Here is an 18,607-nt window from a genome sequence, read left to right on the forward strand (position 1 = left end):
GGGCACATATGCACACAGAGCAAGTAGCAGAATTGCTCCCATGTATTAGGTGCTCAGAATCAGTCTCAAGTGGCATTTTGGTCGTCCGCTAGATGAAATCAAATTCTGTCCTTTGCATCTCAGTCAGTCTGTCTGTAAAATGGGGGTGGTCATGCCTCTAAACTCATATGGGCATTTGAAGCGTTGTCATTAACATGTGCAGAGTGCTATGGGACTGTTGCTTGGAAGGTGCTATAGACATGCAAAGTATCATTAGCATTAATATTTTATTACCTCTCTTAAAAAACAGCTTTGATCTTGTCACTATCGGCGGGATCTCCATTATCCTCCACTTTGAGCGGGCTCCTTTCATCACTCAAGAACACACACTGTGGCTGCCTTGGGATCGCTTTTTTGTAATGGAAACCATTGTCATGAGGCACGAAGAGAATGAGATTCCAAGCTGTGATCTCAGCAACTTCGCCCGCCCCAACCCCATTGTCTCCCCATCCCCGCTGACAGCATTTGCAAGCTCCTGTTCGGAGAAAGGCCCCATTGTTCCTGAAATCCAGGTAGGAATCTTCTGGCTGAAGAAAAGCTCTCACCCCTTTCACTTCACTTGCCTGCCTTAAACCAGGCAAACAGAGCTAAATCCATCCTGGTGCGCACAACGTATTTTGCTCCTGTACTTGTTAAAACAAAGGTGTCCCCATTTTTGTGACACTGATGTGGGCTGTGTTGGCAATTTGCCAGGAAACCAGAGATTTTGCCTGATTTACATATGCATTTACATACTTTTAAAAGTCTCAAGTAGGCACTCAGCCATAATACTTTTTTTTTTTTAACCCCTCCTTAATAGGAAGTGCTTGCTGCTTGCATCTTTCAGCAGGGCAAAGCCTGCATCAGAATTGGTTTTGTCTTTGCTTTGCATCTGCAGGAAAAAGGTTGGCTCTGGGCTGCATTTGAGGAGGTGATGGGCTCCCACCACAAGGCCTCTTTCTTTCTTATGCTGACCAGGGCTAGATTTCACTCACCAGGTAGCAGAGGGGGCCTGAAATACAGTTCTGGATCTGAGCTTCCCCTGAACATATAGATCTCCTGGTGCATGCAGCAATCCAAAATGCATGGCCAATGACCAGACTGTGGAACAAAAGTGTTCTGTTTTCTCTCCTTCCATGACTGCCAGAATTTTTTTTAATTAAAAAAAATTGCTTTTGAAGATTTTTTTTTCTCACTGTATGAGATGAACCAGCTTTGCAATCGGTTATTGGGTAATATGTGATGTGTATGGCTGTCTATTACTTGTTGAATAGAACCTGGGGCTGGACCACTCCCTCTACCCTAGAGGCTTCCCGAGTTTCAATGTGTCCCTGGGGTAACATGTAAGGAACCTGCTTTCATACTGTTCTGTAAAAAGAGAATTTCATACTCCAACACTTGCAGTGTGTTAGGCCATGCTTTTGGTGATAATTAGCAAATATTAATAGCCTGCCATATTGGAGTAATAATGTGAAATTGGCCTCTTTCTTGCTTGATTTCAGCTGGGTTGCCCAGTGTTTATGAAAGGAGAATGCGGTCCATAAATTGTAGTAGAAATGCAAAAGGTAGTACTGTTAATCCCATCCTGAATAACCCCCAATGAGCATCCATTTACCTTTGTTACAGAATCAAATCCTGCAGTCCATGTTCAGACAAAACTCCCATTAGAAATTAGTTTTGTGATTGATTGTGTGTGCTATGTTGAAGAAATTAAACAGGGACCAATAGTTCCTGCATTCTCTGGAGTGGGTCCTTTTGCCTGAATAAAGCCTGAAAGATTTGTTCCAATGTTTTATTTGAAATATTTACGATCCCCGTGTTTTGCGATCTGCCTCAAACTTTGATTCTTGATTCTGCTTTAGTATCTTTTCCCCTAGTCAGCCAAAAACAGAGGAAGGGGAGATTTAGCTCTGAAAGCAAAAAAAAAAGGTTCTGCTCCATTTCATTTCCTACAGGTGTTACTGTAACCAGACAAGAGGCTCCTACTTGGTTTATTTAGACTAGAGATTCATAGGTGGGTTGTTAGATTATAATAACTAGGCTAATAGAAATACAATTACGGTAATTAGAACAAGGCAAGTTGTTCTTTTAGCTTGTGCTGAACTGGTTGAGTTAAAGCATGTTACCCTATTCTACACAAAATTTTCAAGGTTAAAGGAATTTGTAGCATGTAAGTGAATAGGAGAACCAGGTGTTGGGAAGAAGTACCAATCCACTAAGGTTGGTGAGAGTTTTACGACTGATTTCAATAGAGTTGGGTTTCACCCTTGATCTTCCTGATTCCTATGCTTTAGAATATATTTTATAAACCAGCCTAATAGGAAAGTGCTTGAAAAGTGAATGCCATTGCATCCAGTTATGTATAGTTCTCAACAGAGATATGTTAAAAATAATGGACGTTATCACACCTGTTCCTTGGAGGCTTTAAGAATTGAATACTAGTGAAATACTGGAACAAGAGGGCACCCACTGAAATTTTCAGGAAACAGGTTTAAAACTAATAAAAGTACTTTTTTCCACAGCGTATGGTTAATTTGTTCAAAAAGGGACGAGGCAAATTCGTGGATGACGGATCCATTAATAGCTATTAAACATAGTAGTCAGAGTTGTATTCTCTGGCATCTTTAAATCAATGATGGCAGATGCCAAGGAGGTATGATGGGACAGTGCTCTCTATATATTCCCTATTCATATGCTGTCCTTTAAAAATCCATTCTTGCCACTGTTGGGCTAGATGGACCATTGGTCCAATGCAGCATGGCACTTCTTACATGCTTTTGTATTGAACAGGAGAATAATAACACACTTACATGGGATTCCCAAGTGTTCATGCATATTGATAGGCAAACTCTATATAGGAATTGCTTAGGCAAGCATTGAACTGTGGCCATCTCTGAGGTAAAATGTAACATCTACATAACCACATAAGCCAAAATAACAGAATACCACAAGTGAAGGACAATACTCGGTCCATTTAAGTGTCTTAGATAGGCAGAACAAGTGAGTTTCCTTGAGTTGCAAGTCAGGTGGGATATAGGGGCAGATTACCAAGTGGTCAGAACCTTGGTTTAATTTCTCATCCAAAAGGTGAATGTGTTCAGATGTCCCCTATCTTAGGAGACAAAGTACTGTGTTGAAGACTACAAAGTACTGCATAGACTACAGATCTTTCACTCGGTGGAGTAGGTGCATGGTAGCAAGGGAAGGAGTCCTTGTAATGGAAATGTTTGATACCTGGACACTGAGCAGCTTGATTTTTTTAGCATGTCTTAAACAAAACTGGCAGGGTTTGCTCCAAGACAGAGTGCAAGAACAAAGGGCTGAAAGAAAGGAGTGGGAATTTTTTCTAATAACTTTGATTAAGTAGAATGAAGGAGCAACTATTTTGAATCAGTCTAGTGGGTTTGCCACTTGTATAGAGTTGCAGGTAGGCTGGTTATAAAAAAATCAGTAGTATGTAGGAGCCCTGATCTGTTGCCGGGACTCCATGGACTAGACAACATATCAACACAGTGTAACTACCTTGATCTAGTGTCTATACCAGTGGTTTTCAAGCTGTGGTCCACAGACCCCTGGGGATCTAGAGACTATGTCTAAGATGAGTATGATCAACCCAAAGTATGTGAATAGCCAGACTTATTAAAGAGGACCTCACCTCCATTCAAAATTTTTTAGGGGTCCACAAATGAAAAAAGGTTGAAAACCACTGGCCTGTACTAATAATCAGACAGAGGTTTGGGGGCAGTTTCTGCTTCTGTTACTTTTGTGTACTCTAGGCAGATTAGGACCCTCCAGGTTTTTTTCTCCCAGTGGTATTTTTCTGCATGTGCCTTATTGCATTGCCAGCGCAGGACTGTTTGTCAAGTACAAGCATGCAAAATGTAATCATTATAGTTGGTTTCATCCTCACCATCTGAACCAGCTCTTCAAGGAGGATCCTTTAAAAATATTCATCAAGTTGCTTGATGTATGTGTACCGCTGTGCTGACCCTTCCTCTGAAAAGATAATCAGTAGTGACAGATCATGACAGAGCAAAATAATAAATTCTTACCCAGAGGTGAAGCAAACATAGCAAACAGTACCACAGTGGCAATTATTTCTGGCTGGCTTTTTTTCTTATAGAGGTTGGACGTGAAGGCAGATGAGATGAAAAGGACCACCTTCTCTGAAACACAGCTCAGCTACCCTCTGTTGGACTCTGGTCCCAGCATAGCTGGTTGCTAAGCTCATAAAGTATATTTTTAAATTCCTGGGTTTTTCCCAGCTCTATCATTTTTCACCTTCCTAAGCACCAAGAAATGTAAATTGAAAAGGCTGCATTAGGGAACGTAAATATTTATGAGCACAGTGGAACAGTGCTTTAACTTCCTTGATGCATCAGTTTGTCAAGTGCTGCTATGCTCCGAGGTTGTAAGTTATCACTGGAGGAAGTGTTAGGTCTCTGATAATAGCTCAGAATAGTCCCTTTCAGGAGCTTGATTACCAGGTTTAGGTTTATGTATAACTCACACCAGAAAACTTACATGAGAGGAGCATATCAGCACAACTGGAGCTGTTTAAAGACTCTAGCAGAGCCAAGTCTAGTGGTTCGAATGATGAGTTAAAGAGAAGTCGGGATTGCTGTCTTCTGTTCTTGGCAGGGCGACTCTGAGCAGCATGTCACTTCCAGCAAATGCTTTTCATCCCTCTGCCTTGAAGTTTTCCCATCCTTAAATATGTGTGTGGTGGGGAAAGACTCTTAAGAAGCCTGGTTATTGTTTATGAGGAATTTCTTTTCAGATCCAAAATGACACAAGTAACAACATCTACAGTTAAGATTAGGTGACAGTTTACATCGCAAATGCCTCTGTTCGGTTCCTTCTAACATTGGCAAACTACAACTGTTTGCACTGAAAATGTCCTTTGCAGGCGTTTGCCTAATACTGAAATGTTAAGAGATTCAGCTACAATGGCTCAGCTTTGTTCTCCCCTAAGAACAAGGTGAGGGGGAAAATAGATTCGCTGTTTCACTGAGAAGCTCTAGTCTCTTCATGCTTTGCAGCAGGGGTTTGAAATGTGTCATGGCATTCACTTTGGTGCCAGGAAGGTTAATTTTGTCATCCCCAAAGTATTTTGCTCCAGTTTTAACAATAAGTGTCAAAAAAAATCTCATTTCATGAGCATGCAGCTGGGGGCATAGTACAATGTGGGTGCATCTACACATGCATTTACTGTGCAGTAACGTACTGCGCAATAACTTACTGCACAGTAAGTGGTTTTTAGGCTGGTGTCTACACATGCAGCCATTAAAACGCAGTAACACTATGTCTGGACCAATGTGCAACTAAAGTAAGTCCCAGGTCAGTCCATACACAGTGTTACTGCACAGTAAGGCATCTCCATGTGCATTATTATGCAGTAACTAATTGGGTGTAAATTTGATAGCTGCATGATGCAGGTATCAAATTTACGCCTAAGTTGGTGTAAGTTGCCATAGTTACTGCACACTGTGGATGTGCATGTGTAGACACGTGCCTGTACTGTGCCGTAATTTTCAGTTACTGCGCAGTAACCTAAATTACTGTGCAGTAAATGTGCACATGTAGACACAGCCTGTATCAGGTAAGCCTCTGAAGCTTCCCTCTCTATTGACTGTCCTCCAGCCACAAAGTGAAAAAGGACAGGGAGGACATTTCTTTGAAATAGCTCTTCCTCTCTGTCATAGCGTTCTTTAGAGCTGGGCACTGGGACTGAAACCTGGAGACAGTTTCTGCTTGGCTCCCTGAACTCCTCGGGTTGGAAGCAAGCAGGCTGGACAGCAGATAAACAGGTCACGGAGGGGGAAGAAATTTAAGAGGTAGGCAGGCAAGAGCTTGTTGGAGAGATTAGGTGCCAGGAATGGAGAGACGGGCAATAGCCATGTGAGGTACAAGATGAGAGGAGAAAGGGATGATAGGAGCAGGTTTGGGGGAGAGGGGTAGGAGCTGGGGATGGAGAAGGCTAGGAGCAGTGTCAGTGGGATGTTGACAAGGCATAGGGCAGACAGAGGAACAGAGGAAAGTCTCAAGGCAGGAGCTAAGGAAGGAGGGGACAGGGCTAAAATCACAAACTGGGGAGAGTGGGGCAAGATGCCAGCAGGAATGAGGGTGGGAGAAGACTGGGAAAATACAGGCAATGGAACAGCAGCAGGGACAATGAGGTTTCCTGTCTTTAAAAAGCATCCTGGAGACAAAGATTAGCAGCAGCAGGAACGTAGCAAACCAGAGACCATGGAGCAAAGCTGTGTTCATGTTTTGCTTGGCTTGGCGCCTCCAGATTAACAGGCTGCTGCAGCTCTGAATTGCTTGAGCTCTCTTCAGCTGGGATCCCACTGCAAACATTTTTTTAAACTGCCCCATCCCCTCCCACACATACTTAATCCAGAGAGAGAGAGAGAGATGTTCCTTGGCCTCCATGAATAACCCTATAAATTGTGTAGGTTATTTTATAATTGATGCCCACTAAGTGGGTTCTTTTAGAAACTTCCACAAGAGCTTTTATAAAGACATAAGTGTCTGATTAATTACAACTTGGCTACCATTTCCTATCTGTTCAAGCATGATTTAACACCTCCTGTTTGCTCTTCCCCAGGCCTTGCAAGAGGAGATTAACATTTCCGGCAGTAAAATAAAGCTGAGCTACCTGAGCAGTCGCACAGCTGGCTACAAATCAGTCTTGAGGATCAGCATGACGCATCCCACCATCCCCTTCAACCTCATGAAAGTCCACCTCATGGTGGCCGTCGAGGGACGCCTCTTCAGGAAATGGTTTGCTGCTGCCCCGGACCTCTCCTACTACTTCATCTGGGACAAGACAGACGTGTACAGTCAGAAGGTGTATGGGCTGTCGGAGGCCTTCGGTAAGCTGAGCTCAGAACACAGCCCTCCCTGGCCTGTGGCAGCAGTTACACTACCCTTATCCTAGATCATCCCTGTCTTACATTTTCTTCCCATCACTGCCCTTTCCAAAACCCCAGCACAAAGCAAGCAGGGTGGGTCAGATTCTCTCCCCACCCTGCTCCAGCCAGTGCCTGGTTTAGTTCTTTCCTCCATTGCACCATGGCTGAGGTAATGCTGAGTCAGGTGCTAAATGTTTTCTGGACCAAATCAACAGCATCCATGGGTAAAAGCCAGCAATATCTGGGTAGTACACCTGGCTCTGCAGCCTGAGCAGCTACAGGAGGGGAAAACATCCCCTTTGCTGCATGCCTAATACTTGGGGTATAATGCACCTCCTTCCTCTTCTAGCACCCCAAACCTGAATCAACCCATGTGCTTCTGTGAGAAATGACATCAGAAATGAAGGAAGAGTGAGCACCCTTGGTGACTCCACAGAATCAGAGTTATGTCCAATTAAGTTATGTCCAATTAAGACACACTTGGATGATGCTTATCTTGCTGGGGTGATCTGACCCCTGCTGACTTCCTGCCCTTGAGCAGGTGGCTGGACCCAAGGATCTCTTGAGGTCCCTTCCAGCCCTAATGTCTATGAAATCTATGTCTTCATTGCTTCCCAACTGCTTGACAGTCAGCTACAAGGATCAGGAAAGGAGGCTTGGCCTTGATCTCACAGCTCTGTGATACAACTCAGCTGGAGAGACAAGATCAGGCCTTTTGGGGTACTAAGACAGTGGCAGCAGCAAGATGAGGAAGCCTACCCATAAGGTCACTCTGATCTTTCCCCATGGTTGCCACTAAATCAGCTTATGGGTCACTGCAACCCTACTAGAGCCCTCCATGCACCCTTATGGCCTGAGTGGAGATGTGCCTCTCAGAAGGAGACTGGGGGGCTTCTTGCTTGATTCCTGCTAGGAGACAGTGGATCCCTTACTTCCACTGGGCAGAGATGCCCCAGGACAGGCCAGGTAACATGAACTCCTGGCACCTTCTAGCACTACATAAAGCAGAATCAAGAGAGGGCAACTTGCACCGATAACTTGCACAGGAAGAATTATCAGCCTCGTGTTTTTTGGGGCCTGATTTCACGGAGGGCTCAGCCTCGCTCCCAGTTTCCTACCCTCAGTTAGTTCCTGCTACGATGCCCAGGCCTCCCCATCTGGGTTTCTGCAGTGAACCTGGAGGCATACTCTCAAAACAGGCTGCAGAAGGTTTTTGCTCAAATGCAGGGAAGTTATTTTTGGCAGCTCCTTGCTGGATACCCTTCACTTTGTGCCTTCCCCGTGGTTTTTTGCATTATTCAACAAACCTCTGAAGGCAAACGGTGGTTTAAAATTCCACCTCACTGGCCAACTACATGAATAGATTGTAGAATGACAAATACTTTTTTTTTTTCAACAAAGGAGCTGAAAAGAGAATTGTACCAGTAAAGCCCTTTTTGATTATTCAGCTCCACTCCCTGCTAAGGCAAGATTGTTCCCAGTTCAGCACATTCCTCCTTTACCTTTCTGATCCAGCAAGTGTCTAATGCGTCCTGATGAGGCCTGGGTTTCTCCAGTACTCAGAGCTTCTCGTGAGCTGCTTGGCAGCTTGCAAAATCAGATTCCTCTTTCACCTGCTAAATATTAAGCTCTGCCTTCTGCCTGGTGAACAATGTGACACTGAAGATCCCTGCTGGCTATCAGACGTTAGTGTTGAAATCAGGTGTGGCAGGAAAACATTGACCTTGGGTCTCGTTTCCTTTGAGGAAAGCCCAAGGAGTACCTTTCCCATATGAAGACTTTGGCTAGATGTTCAGTAATGGCCCTCATTCGCCTCTCATTTACACCACGCTACACTGATACAGCTCCATTACACCTGATTTCTGCCAAGGGAAGCGAGCCGTGAAATGAACCTCATGGGTCTCTGAGCTTGTCAAAAGCCAAAACCACATTCCACTCCTTACAAAGATATTGCCCCAAAGTCATCTCAGGTCTAACTCCGTTGACTCTGTTGCAGTTACATTTCTTGATCTACTTGGAGGAAGTTTTGATTTCTAAGCAAGATTGTCCTCAGCCCCAGAGAATCACTGACCTGTAGTTTTGTTACCACATAGGAGCAAACCTCATCCCCCTCATTTTGGAATTCTTGGCCAAAATCAATGAATCACCCTTTACCTTTCACTGTGCCTTTTAATCGGTGCCTTATAAATATTTAGCACATTTGTTCAACATCAACTCCAGTGTTGACCTTTTATGCAGAATGGCCTTTAAAGAGGAGACTATTAAGGCTTTGCATTAATGCAATGGTATTTAAAATAGAGTTGGCGCTTGCCTGTCAAAGTGCCCTTCCCCCGGCCCAATTAGCACTCTCAGCTGTGTGCTGAATGTGCATTTCAGACACTGTTAATCCAAGGCTTCCTTCCTTTTCTTTATCCCACTTGTTCCCAGTTTCTGTGGGCTATGAATATGAATCATGTCCTGACCTGATCCTATGGGAGAAGAGGACAGCAGTGCTTCAGGGCTATGAAATCGATGCTTCCAAGCTTGGAGGATGGTCCTTGGACAAGCATCATGCTCTTAACATACAGAGCGGTGAGTTGGCTTTAATGGATGGTATAAGAGGGATGCAGTGATGCAATAGATGTTGACTTTTTGCCTTTAACAGTTCAACCAAAAGGACAGACATGGACATGGATGCACATTACTGACATATTATTTTTTATAACCTACTTTGAGTGGCGGTTGCATGCACACAAATATGCAAGGAATGAGCTACCGTTGCATGCATATATTCCTGAAGCACAATGGTATCCCCAGATTTATAAGGTTTTGGAAGCAGGTTTAAACTCTGATGTTCAATGAAAAAAATGATTTGGGGTGGGGGGGCTACATACCTGCAACATGTGTTTTTGGAAGATAGGATCCACCATTGAAAGCAAACCTATACAGGCATACTCAGAATAATACCAGTTCTTACTGCCAGTGGCAAGAATTCGGTGGCCCTGTGGAGTGCTTCTTCAATGGTAATTCTCCACTATCCCAGGAGAGTAAATAACCAGCTTCAGAAGACTGCTACACCCAAGTTCCCTACCCCATAATCCTTGTGACGTGCTACTCTGGTAGAGCTCACCTTTCGTGGAGACTGTCATGCCGTAGATTGCTTTGCACATGAGTAGTGTTTAGAGACAAATTAGGTGGTCAGTGCCATGGTGTGCCTTAGCATGCAGGAAGGCACTGCTGTGGTCTAACATGGTGAACAAGTTAAGAGGTTGTGACTTGGATGACTACACAGTCCGGTGGGTGGCGAATTGGCTAGAGGGTCGCACCCAGAGAGTCATGGTGGATGGGTCGGTTTTGACCTGGAAGGGTGTGGGCAGTGGGGTCCCGCAGGGCTCGGTCCTTGGACCAATACTCTTTAATGTCTTCATCAGCGACTTGGACAAGGGAGTGAAGTGTACTCTGTCCAAGTTTGCAGATGACACAAAACTATGGGGAGAAGTGGACACGCTGGAGGGCAGGGAACAGCTGCAAGCAGATCTGGACAGGTTGGACAAACGGGCAGAAAACAACAGAATGCAATTCAACAAGGAGAAATGCAAAGTGCTGCACCTAGGGAGGAAAAATGTCCAGCACACCTACTGCCTAGGGAATGACCTGCTGGGTGGCACGGAAGTGGAAAGGGATCTTGGAGTCCTAGTGGACTCCAAGTTGAACATGAGCCGGCAGTGTGACGAAGCCATCAGAAAAGCCAATGGCACTTTATTGTGCATCAGCAGATGCATGACGAATAGGTCCAAGGAGGTGATACTTCCCCTCTATCGGGCGCTGGTCAGACTGCAGTTGGAGTACTGCGTGCAATTCTGGGCGCCACACTTCAAGAAGGATGCGGATAACCTGGAGAGGGTCCAGAGAAGGGCAACTCGTATGGTCAAGGGCCTGCAGACCAAGCCCTATGAGGACAGACTAGAGAACCTGGACCTTTTCAGCCTCCGCAAGAGAAGGTTGAGAGGCGACCTTGCGGCTGCCTATAAGTTCATCACGGGGGCACAGAAGGGAATTGGTGAGGTTTTATTCACCAAGGCGCCCCCGGGGGTTACAAGAAATAATGGCCACAAGCTAGCAGAGAGCAGATTTAGATTGGACATTAGGAAGAACTTCTTCACAGTTCGAGTGGCCAAGGTCTGGAACGGGCTCCCAAGGGAGGTGGTGCTCTCCCCTACCCTGGGGGTCTTCAAGAGGAGGTTGGATATGCATCTGGCTGGGGTCATCTAGATCCAGCACTCTTTCCTGCCTATGCAGGGGGTCAGACTCGATGATCTATTGAGGTCCCTTCCAACCCTAACATCTATGAATCTATTAATGGGGAGAACACAGTCCGTCTTTAGACCAAACACAATCAAAATAGAAACCTGCAGCACTGAGAGGCCCATGGATGGATGGGGAAGAGGGTGGCAGCAGAGTCTTACAGAGCTGGAGGTAGGAAAGTCAACCAGCACATGATCAAAGGGTGGAATTTTTGCAGCGTTCTGTCTGGTAATCATGAATTACCTCCAGCTACCGACTGCCCAGCTAGAGTAAACTTTCCTGGTCTTCTCTTAAGAATAGCAGAGGCTGCCGTGGCTCTGCTGATAAAATCTGCCTGTTACTCTCCCCAAATCTTCCTCTTCCTAAGTAAAAAAGCTGCCACTCAATATGTCCCTTGCCAGCTGGCAGTCCCTCTAATTATTCTCTCTGTAAGAGACAGAAATAGAAGTTTCTGAACCTTCCTATCGCCACATGGGCTATAAGGGTTTCTCAGCTGAAGGCCACAACCCCCAAGGGGAACTCCTGAAAGCCATCAGGGATTTGTGAGGCATTGAATGGCTGTTCCAACTTAAGATAAAGAAAATCTCACCTGTCCTGCATAAATCTTACCCTTCAAAGGCAGCCTTTTGAAAGAGACACACACATAAATTATATAGACCTGTCACTGTTACCACAATACATGGTTTTACTCTGTAATAAATGGGAGAAGTGGGGACCTTCGTGACGTGGCAGCCTACATGACTTAGAAACCTGGACACTGGGCTCTGGTTCCAGTGTGGCCCCAGTTGCATTTCATCATCTGGAATCAGGTACTCTCCCTCTTTGTCACTGTTTCTCCATCTGTCTCTAATTTCCTTATTGCTCTTATCTTTTTCCAGGCATCTTGCATAAAGGAAACGGTGAAAACCAGTTTATCTCTCAGCAGCCGCCTGTCATCGGAAGCATTATGGGCAACGGACGCCGGCGGAGCATTTCCTGTCCAAGCTGTAATGGCCTGGCAGATGGTAACAAGCTCCTGGCTCCTGTTGCCCTAACATGTGGATCAGATGGAAGCCTTTATGTTGGAGACTTCAACTACATCCGAAGGATCTTTCCCTCTGGCAATGTCACCAACATACTGGAGCTCAGGTACCAGGCTGCTTGCAGCCGATTATAATTATTCACCTTTGGTTCCACATATTCTTATATACCCAGGGGGGAAATGAGAACAAAACTCTTTGTTTAAAAATAATAGAGCAAGCCAAATTCATCTCTGGTACAACTTCCCTGACTTTGACTTACACCATAGAGGTGCTGGGCCTAATGAGCTTATCCAGAAGACTTATATACCCAAAATATTCTATTGCACTTCTTGCCAGCTAAGTCACACTGAGTTAATGTCTCCCCCTCAGTCTAGTTAGAGACTAGTGGGAATTCTAAAAATTAACAGTCAGCCTCCAGGATAATCTCATTTTAGAAGGACAGCACACTAATGATGATATGTAAATGGGACTCAGGACAGAAGGTCTTTCATACTGAGGACAGTGGGATCACCACTGGTAGATTTTGGGGAGATGAACACACACGCATTCCTGCATCCAATCCCCCATCATGAAATGGGGCCTGGGTGAAGAGTTTCTTTCCATCTCCCCTGTGGAGAGGAGAAGGACTGCCACTTGCACTAGCAGAGAGAAATCTCCCAGGGGAATAAGGAGACTTGCACAAAAGAGGGGAGGGAAGGAACATTTGGGGAGAAAAATGGCAGATTATAGAATTGTAAAATCATAGAAAGTTAGAGTTGGAAGGGACCTCAAGAGGTCATCTAGTCCAACCCCCTGCTCAAAGCAGGACCAGCCCCAACTAGATCATCTCAGCCAAACCATATTATCCCGGCAGATGGGTTGTGTGTTCTGATTACATAAAATATCTTGTGGCTGAATCAAAATCTGCATGGACTCTTTGGTGACATTTTTCCCCGCATTTCCATGACAAACACGCAACCCTGTTCAAGGCACTGACCCTGATTCTGATCTCCTGCTCAAAATGAATTAAACAGCTAATCAAAATGAATTAAACAAAGTCAGTCAAGTTAAACCAGCTAAGTGACATCTGAATCAGACTTAGCTGCAAAGGCCAGATCCAAAGCCCCTTGAAATTAATGGAAGGGCACCAGTGACTCCAGTGTGCTGTGGATCAGGACCTACACAGCACCTCTGTAGCTGCACTGGAACTTAAACAGGCTTTTGGTGTTGGGAGTTTCACATAGATGGGAATGTCAAGACATCTCCTTAGTGATGTACTTTGGTCAGAGCCCTGTGTTTGTTCGTCAAGTGTAACAGCACGTTGCACATGTGAGGATAAAGACCGGTTGCTGCTGTGACGCCGACTTGCCTATTGACAGCAGTCTCTGCGTTCTTCGTGCTTCAGCTCAGTCACCTCAAACACAAAGACTGCAGGATGTGATATTTTACAGCTTTGTTTTAAGACACATGGAAGGGCCTGCTGTGGCTATAGTGCCTTGTGGCCAGCAGTTTCTTTTCATGCCACTATCTCTGGTCCGATCCAATTGTTTGACATTTCTCTGGTTTCATTTTGTGCCGGAAAGTATTTCTTTTTCAAAACCGAAATGTACCAAAAAAAACCAGCAGGCACAAAAAAATATTACTCCCTCTGGGCACATATCTGTCCTCATTACAAAAATAGGTTCACTCTCCAGAGATATGCAGACACCTCCCTATTCCAACAATGGGAGGCACTTCCTTGTCCAAATCTATCAGATTTGTAAATCAAGAAGTTGGAATTGGGCCAGTAGCCTTGTCTGGATTGTAGTGCATAGCATCCTTCCTTTACTGAAAAGTTATTTTACTGGACAAGGATGTGTTAGTCTAGACCCTATAGCAGTTTCGTGGGATTAGGATGCCATTTTGAAAATCCCACCCTGAGTTGTCTCTGCATTTCAGTTTCATTAGAAACGCCCTGCCACAGAGCATCGGCAGAGCATTTCTTGATTGGAAAAGAGCAAATCAGAAACCTTGAAAGAGCAGCTTTGCCGATTTCTGCGAAAAGCTGCCGAGTGAAGTGCACTCTAATGTTAAGCCTCCTGGAACCAGCATAGCTTCATCTGTGCAGACGCTTAGGTTACTGGATCCAATAAACACTTCTTCACTCCGATGTGCTATAAACCGAATGGGTTCAGATGCAGGCTGCCTAAAAGCCCTCGCTTTGGGTCTAAATGGATTGTGTCTGTGCCTTCTCAAATCAGAGTTTCCTTTGGGATTAACGCTCTCAGCACTCAGTGATATTTTTATTAGAGTGCAGCGCTCTGTTCTGGAGGGGGAAAGATTGCTGCATTTTTGGCTCTCAGATAATTGCAGTGGGGGTTATGTAACCAGGCCCATGAAAAAACAGGGAACCAGCCATGGTTGAATTCTCTGCTGCTGTGTTCGTGAAGTGAAGGCAGTAAACATAAAATATGTTTCCTCTGAACAAAGCCACTGCTCAGCTGCCTTTGTGAATTAGGAAGGACCTCATTGACCAACAGACAAAAAGCTGCAAAGCTTGCTAAAGAAACAAACCTCCATCCTGACAGATTATTTTCCATGCTGTCCGTGTGTGTGTGTGTGTGTGTGTGTAGCAGTTCATTACTTCTCTAAATAATAAAGTGTGCCTGGCCCCATCTCTTGCATAAGTGAATAGCTCTGTGCAGGTAAGATCATACTTCCTTTGTGCTTTTCAGCAGTACATAAGTGAGTTCACTGACAAGTAATATCCAATATCGAGTAAATCAGTGTCATGCCTGCTAAGTCTTTATTTATTATTGCATTGTATGGTACAGTGACTGTCAAGTTTTCAATCTGCTAATAATGCTTCAAACTCTGCCGCTAACACCTCATTCTTTCTTCTATTCCCTGCTTTCCTGTCTTCTGTCAGAAATAAAGATTTCAGACATAGGTAAGCCAACCAGAGGAGAATTTTATGCCTTTCCTTGTCTTGTTGCCTGCTGTTATATGGTGAACAACAAGTGCCATTTCCAGATGATTCAATGGCAAATGAAGCCATTGTGATTAAAACTGATGTAGACAATCAATCATCAAAGCTGGAAGCTATTAATCATGGATCATACAGGACTCTGCTTGGGCTGTAAGAGTCAGAGTCAGTAGAAACACAGACATGAAAAGCAGGGTAATGGTGGGGAGGGAAGCCAGCCAGCAGTTGTAATGTGTGGGATTTTAACCCCATCAGACCCACTGAGGAAGGGGCAGAAGAAGTAAAGCAAGGGTGTCATCCACAGACAAGTGACAGTTTTCCTGGTCGTGGTGGGAAGGTAATACCCAGGATGTAAAAACATGGGACTCAAAATCTGCATTTTAAGCAGACTGCCCAATTTGGCCCTTTGCTGTACCCAACAGAATGAGTCTGGGATGTCGAATCAAAAGTTTCTGTAAGCTGAAGCATGGCAGAGAGCATCCACGTTACAAGAAAATATGTCAGGGCTCGGGTGGGAGATAACACAACTCAAAACCTTTGCCGGAAAACTCAATAAAAAGAAAAAAAAACAGCAAAGAGGAGAAAACAACATGAGAAAGAGACTCCTAAATTGGAGCTTTGCAATGAGAATGTTTGTCACGCCGATTCCCTGGAATTGCAGCGGGTTTGAGCCAAGCAAGTGCATTCAGGAGGATGTCAACATGCCATTGGCATCTGTGCTTGCAAGAACTTTGCTGGCTTCTGGTATATTCCTCCCCCTACCCGTTCTCCCAAGATGTTTTCCAAATTAACAGCTTAGACTTCCCTTTGGCATCTATTCCTTTTTTTATTTCTTTGGCATCGGAAAAGCTATGCAAAAATTAAACTTCTGTGCATGCCAGGGAAAACACAAACAAAACAAGGGCTTATTTTTCCCCATGTGTTAGTGTGTTTCATCTTTGCCTAAGGTAAAAAATTTCCCTTGGGCCAGGCATGCTCAACCCCTGCCCTCAGAGACAGATCTGGCTCCCAGACTCATGTCATCTGGCCTACAGGCATCCCTACAAGTCCAAAAATTTGGTAGTAGAAGAGTGGTAGCAACGTTAATTGCTGCTCCCCTGCTTCCAGGCTGAAGAAATGCAGGGCCCAATCCTGGCACGTGGAGCTGGGTGAGGGTAGCATGGGGCCTGATCCAGGCATACAGGGGCCAGCTGAGACCACACAGGGCCTGATTCTGGGTATGCAGGGCCTGGTAGAAGTCTGAATCTTGCACATGGGGCCTGATCCAGCCTGTAGACTGGTCCTGTGCTACATATCTGGCCTGCAGGACCAAAAGGTTAAGCACCTCTGCCTTGGGTTAAATTCACCATCCCACAATCAGCCATCACAAAACCTAAGCACTGCTGTAATCCCACTGAGTCCAATTCCACTGCCTCTCCTGCCTGGGTGAATTCTGCCCTTTGTTCCTGTATTACTCATCGTTTGAGGACAATGGCAAATCATCTATTCGCTTCATGTAATCCCAGTTTGTGACCTTCACATCCTGTATATACAACCCCACAATAGTGTCACTACCTGTAGGATGGGGGGCAACTGGTGATCAGGCAACTGTATTGCAGTTTGTGGTAGGGGAAGACAATATTTGAATGAAGGCTTACAGGGCTTACAGGGCAAACCAGTGACATTATGAAAAGTCCTTCAGGATTGTTCCTGTCCAAGCACAGCTGGCAGGACCTCAGCTATCAAGTTCCCACCCAAAAAACAAGACATGAAGTAAAGAAGCAAAAACCCAAAAACATCTACTTTAATACACCATGAAAGGGGAAATGGAAGAGAGAAAGGAGATGAGGGGGTGTATGTGTCACAGTCCAGTCCATGGCAAAACTAGGATAGCTCTTGATCCAATTTAAGAGAAATTCTGAATAACCCGGTGTTCGGTGGGCATTAGGGAGTCATCCACAGAGGAGGAAGGTCTGGTTTGGCTCCAAGCTAATCGGTATGGTCTTATCTGTAGCTCTAGTGACTTAAATTCTCAATTCCAGTACGCTCAGACTATGGTAGCTGCCAAAAACAAGTCTTATCTGGGATTAGGATAGCTATGAATCTTAGACATGTACTTCCTTTATCCAGGGGAAATCTTTAGCCCTCAGTGTCTGTGGTGAGGGTTAAAGCCTTTTGAAGCCTGATGCATAAAGGACACAAGACTTCTAGGAGTATCCATTATGGAGGTTGGTCCCGAAACGTAAGTGGGAGGTCCTGTGTTCAGTTCTCAGTGACTACTAGGGTGTGTGAAGCAGGCCCTATTCGATTCAGATTGAGCCTGAATCAGGGACAATGATTCAATTCGTTGATTCAAATCACTGTCCCTGATTCGATTCAGCCAAATCCAAATCTGAAGATTCGATGCTGATTCAGACAATCAGCGATTCGGCCATAGACAAAGCTTTAAATGTTTTTTCTACATACCTCGAGGTACCAGCGCAGCTCATGAATGCTGCGATACTGGGGTGGATGGAGCGTCCCACAGGAGTGCTGGGCGGCCCTCCATGGGCTGAGCGGCAAACCCGGAAGTGGGCTGGATTCCTTCTAGTCCACTTCCAGGTCCACCAGGGAGCACACAGGGAGCACTCCCACACACAGCCCCCCCCCGCCCCGCTCAGCGATCAGCTGTGACGGGACCCCAGGTGTCCCCCCAGACCCAGGAGGCACTAGTTGCTGAGTCAGGGGGTGCAGGGGGGGCCCCTGTGTGCTCCCCGGCAGACCTGGAAGTGGACCAGAAGTGCTTCTGGTCCACTTCTGGGTCTGCTGCCGAGCATGCTGGGGTTCCCCCCCTCCCCCGCACTCCTGTGGGACGCTCCATCCACCCCAGTATCGCAGCATTCATGAGCTGTGCTGGTACCTCGAGGTATGTAGAAAAAACATTTAAAGCTGTGTGTATGTCCAAATCACTGAATCTTTCCGAATTGCTCCGACTCGATTCAGAGGGTTCCGATTCGGAGAGATTAAAGGGTCCTCTTATTCGATTCAGATTCAGAGATTCGGCCACCGAATCTCCACTGAATCGAATCAGGGACCAAAGCTTTGCACAGCCCTAGTGACTACCATGATTACAGTAGTTGTCTAGCACAAATTTTCATTTATGATGGCAACCTGCAAAGGCCCAAAAGGCAGCGCTTGATTTTGCATACAAATTTACCTCCATTCATTCTATAATAAAGGCACAAAACTTACTATGGCATCTGCCTCAACGGATGAACAGCATTGTGACAATAAAAACCTGACCTTGATCAGCAATGGCCTTTCTTGGCGGTGATGGGGAAGCATTTAGTACTGTGTGATAGAGCTCTGCAGCATTTGGCTCTTGGCTATCTCTTTGTAGACTGTGGGTGTGGCCATGTATATGGCTACATTTACACATACTGTCCTGTCCTCTCATTTCCCTT

At 45.2% G+C, this 18,607-nt stretch overlaps 1 protein-coding gene across 6 annotated transcripts in view; it reads left to right on the forward strand.

Moving 5' to 3' along the window:
- TENM4 (teneurin transmembrane protein 4) overlaps positions 1-18,607 on the forward strand; it is a 766,508-nt gene that overhangs the window by 678,226 nt on the left and 69,675 nt on the right. For all 6 annotated transcript variants that reach the window (XM_059722139.1, XM_019493579.2, XM_059722142.1 and 3 more), the window contains 4 exons: positions 290-551; positions 6,629-6,896; positions 9,363-9,506; positions 12,098-12,347. In XM_059722139.1, the coding sequence (XP_059578122.1) occupies positions 290-551; positions 6,629-6,896; positions 9,363-9,506; positions 12,098-12,347 (924 nt within the window). The remainder of the gene's footprint in view (positions 1-289; positions 552-6,628; positions 6,897-9,362; positions 9,507-12,097; positions 12,348-18,607) is intronic.

The sequence above is a fragment of the Alligator mississippiensis genome, chromosome 1, assembly GCF_030867095.1.
Source record: "Alligator mississippiensis isolate rAllMis1 chromosome 1, rAllMis1, whole genome shotgun sequence".
Classification (NCBI taxonomy): Eukaryota; Metazoa; Chordata; order Crocodylia; family Alligatoridae; genus Alligator; species Alligator mississippiensis.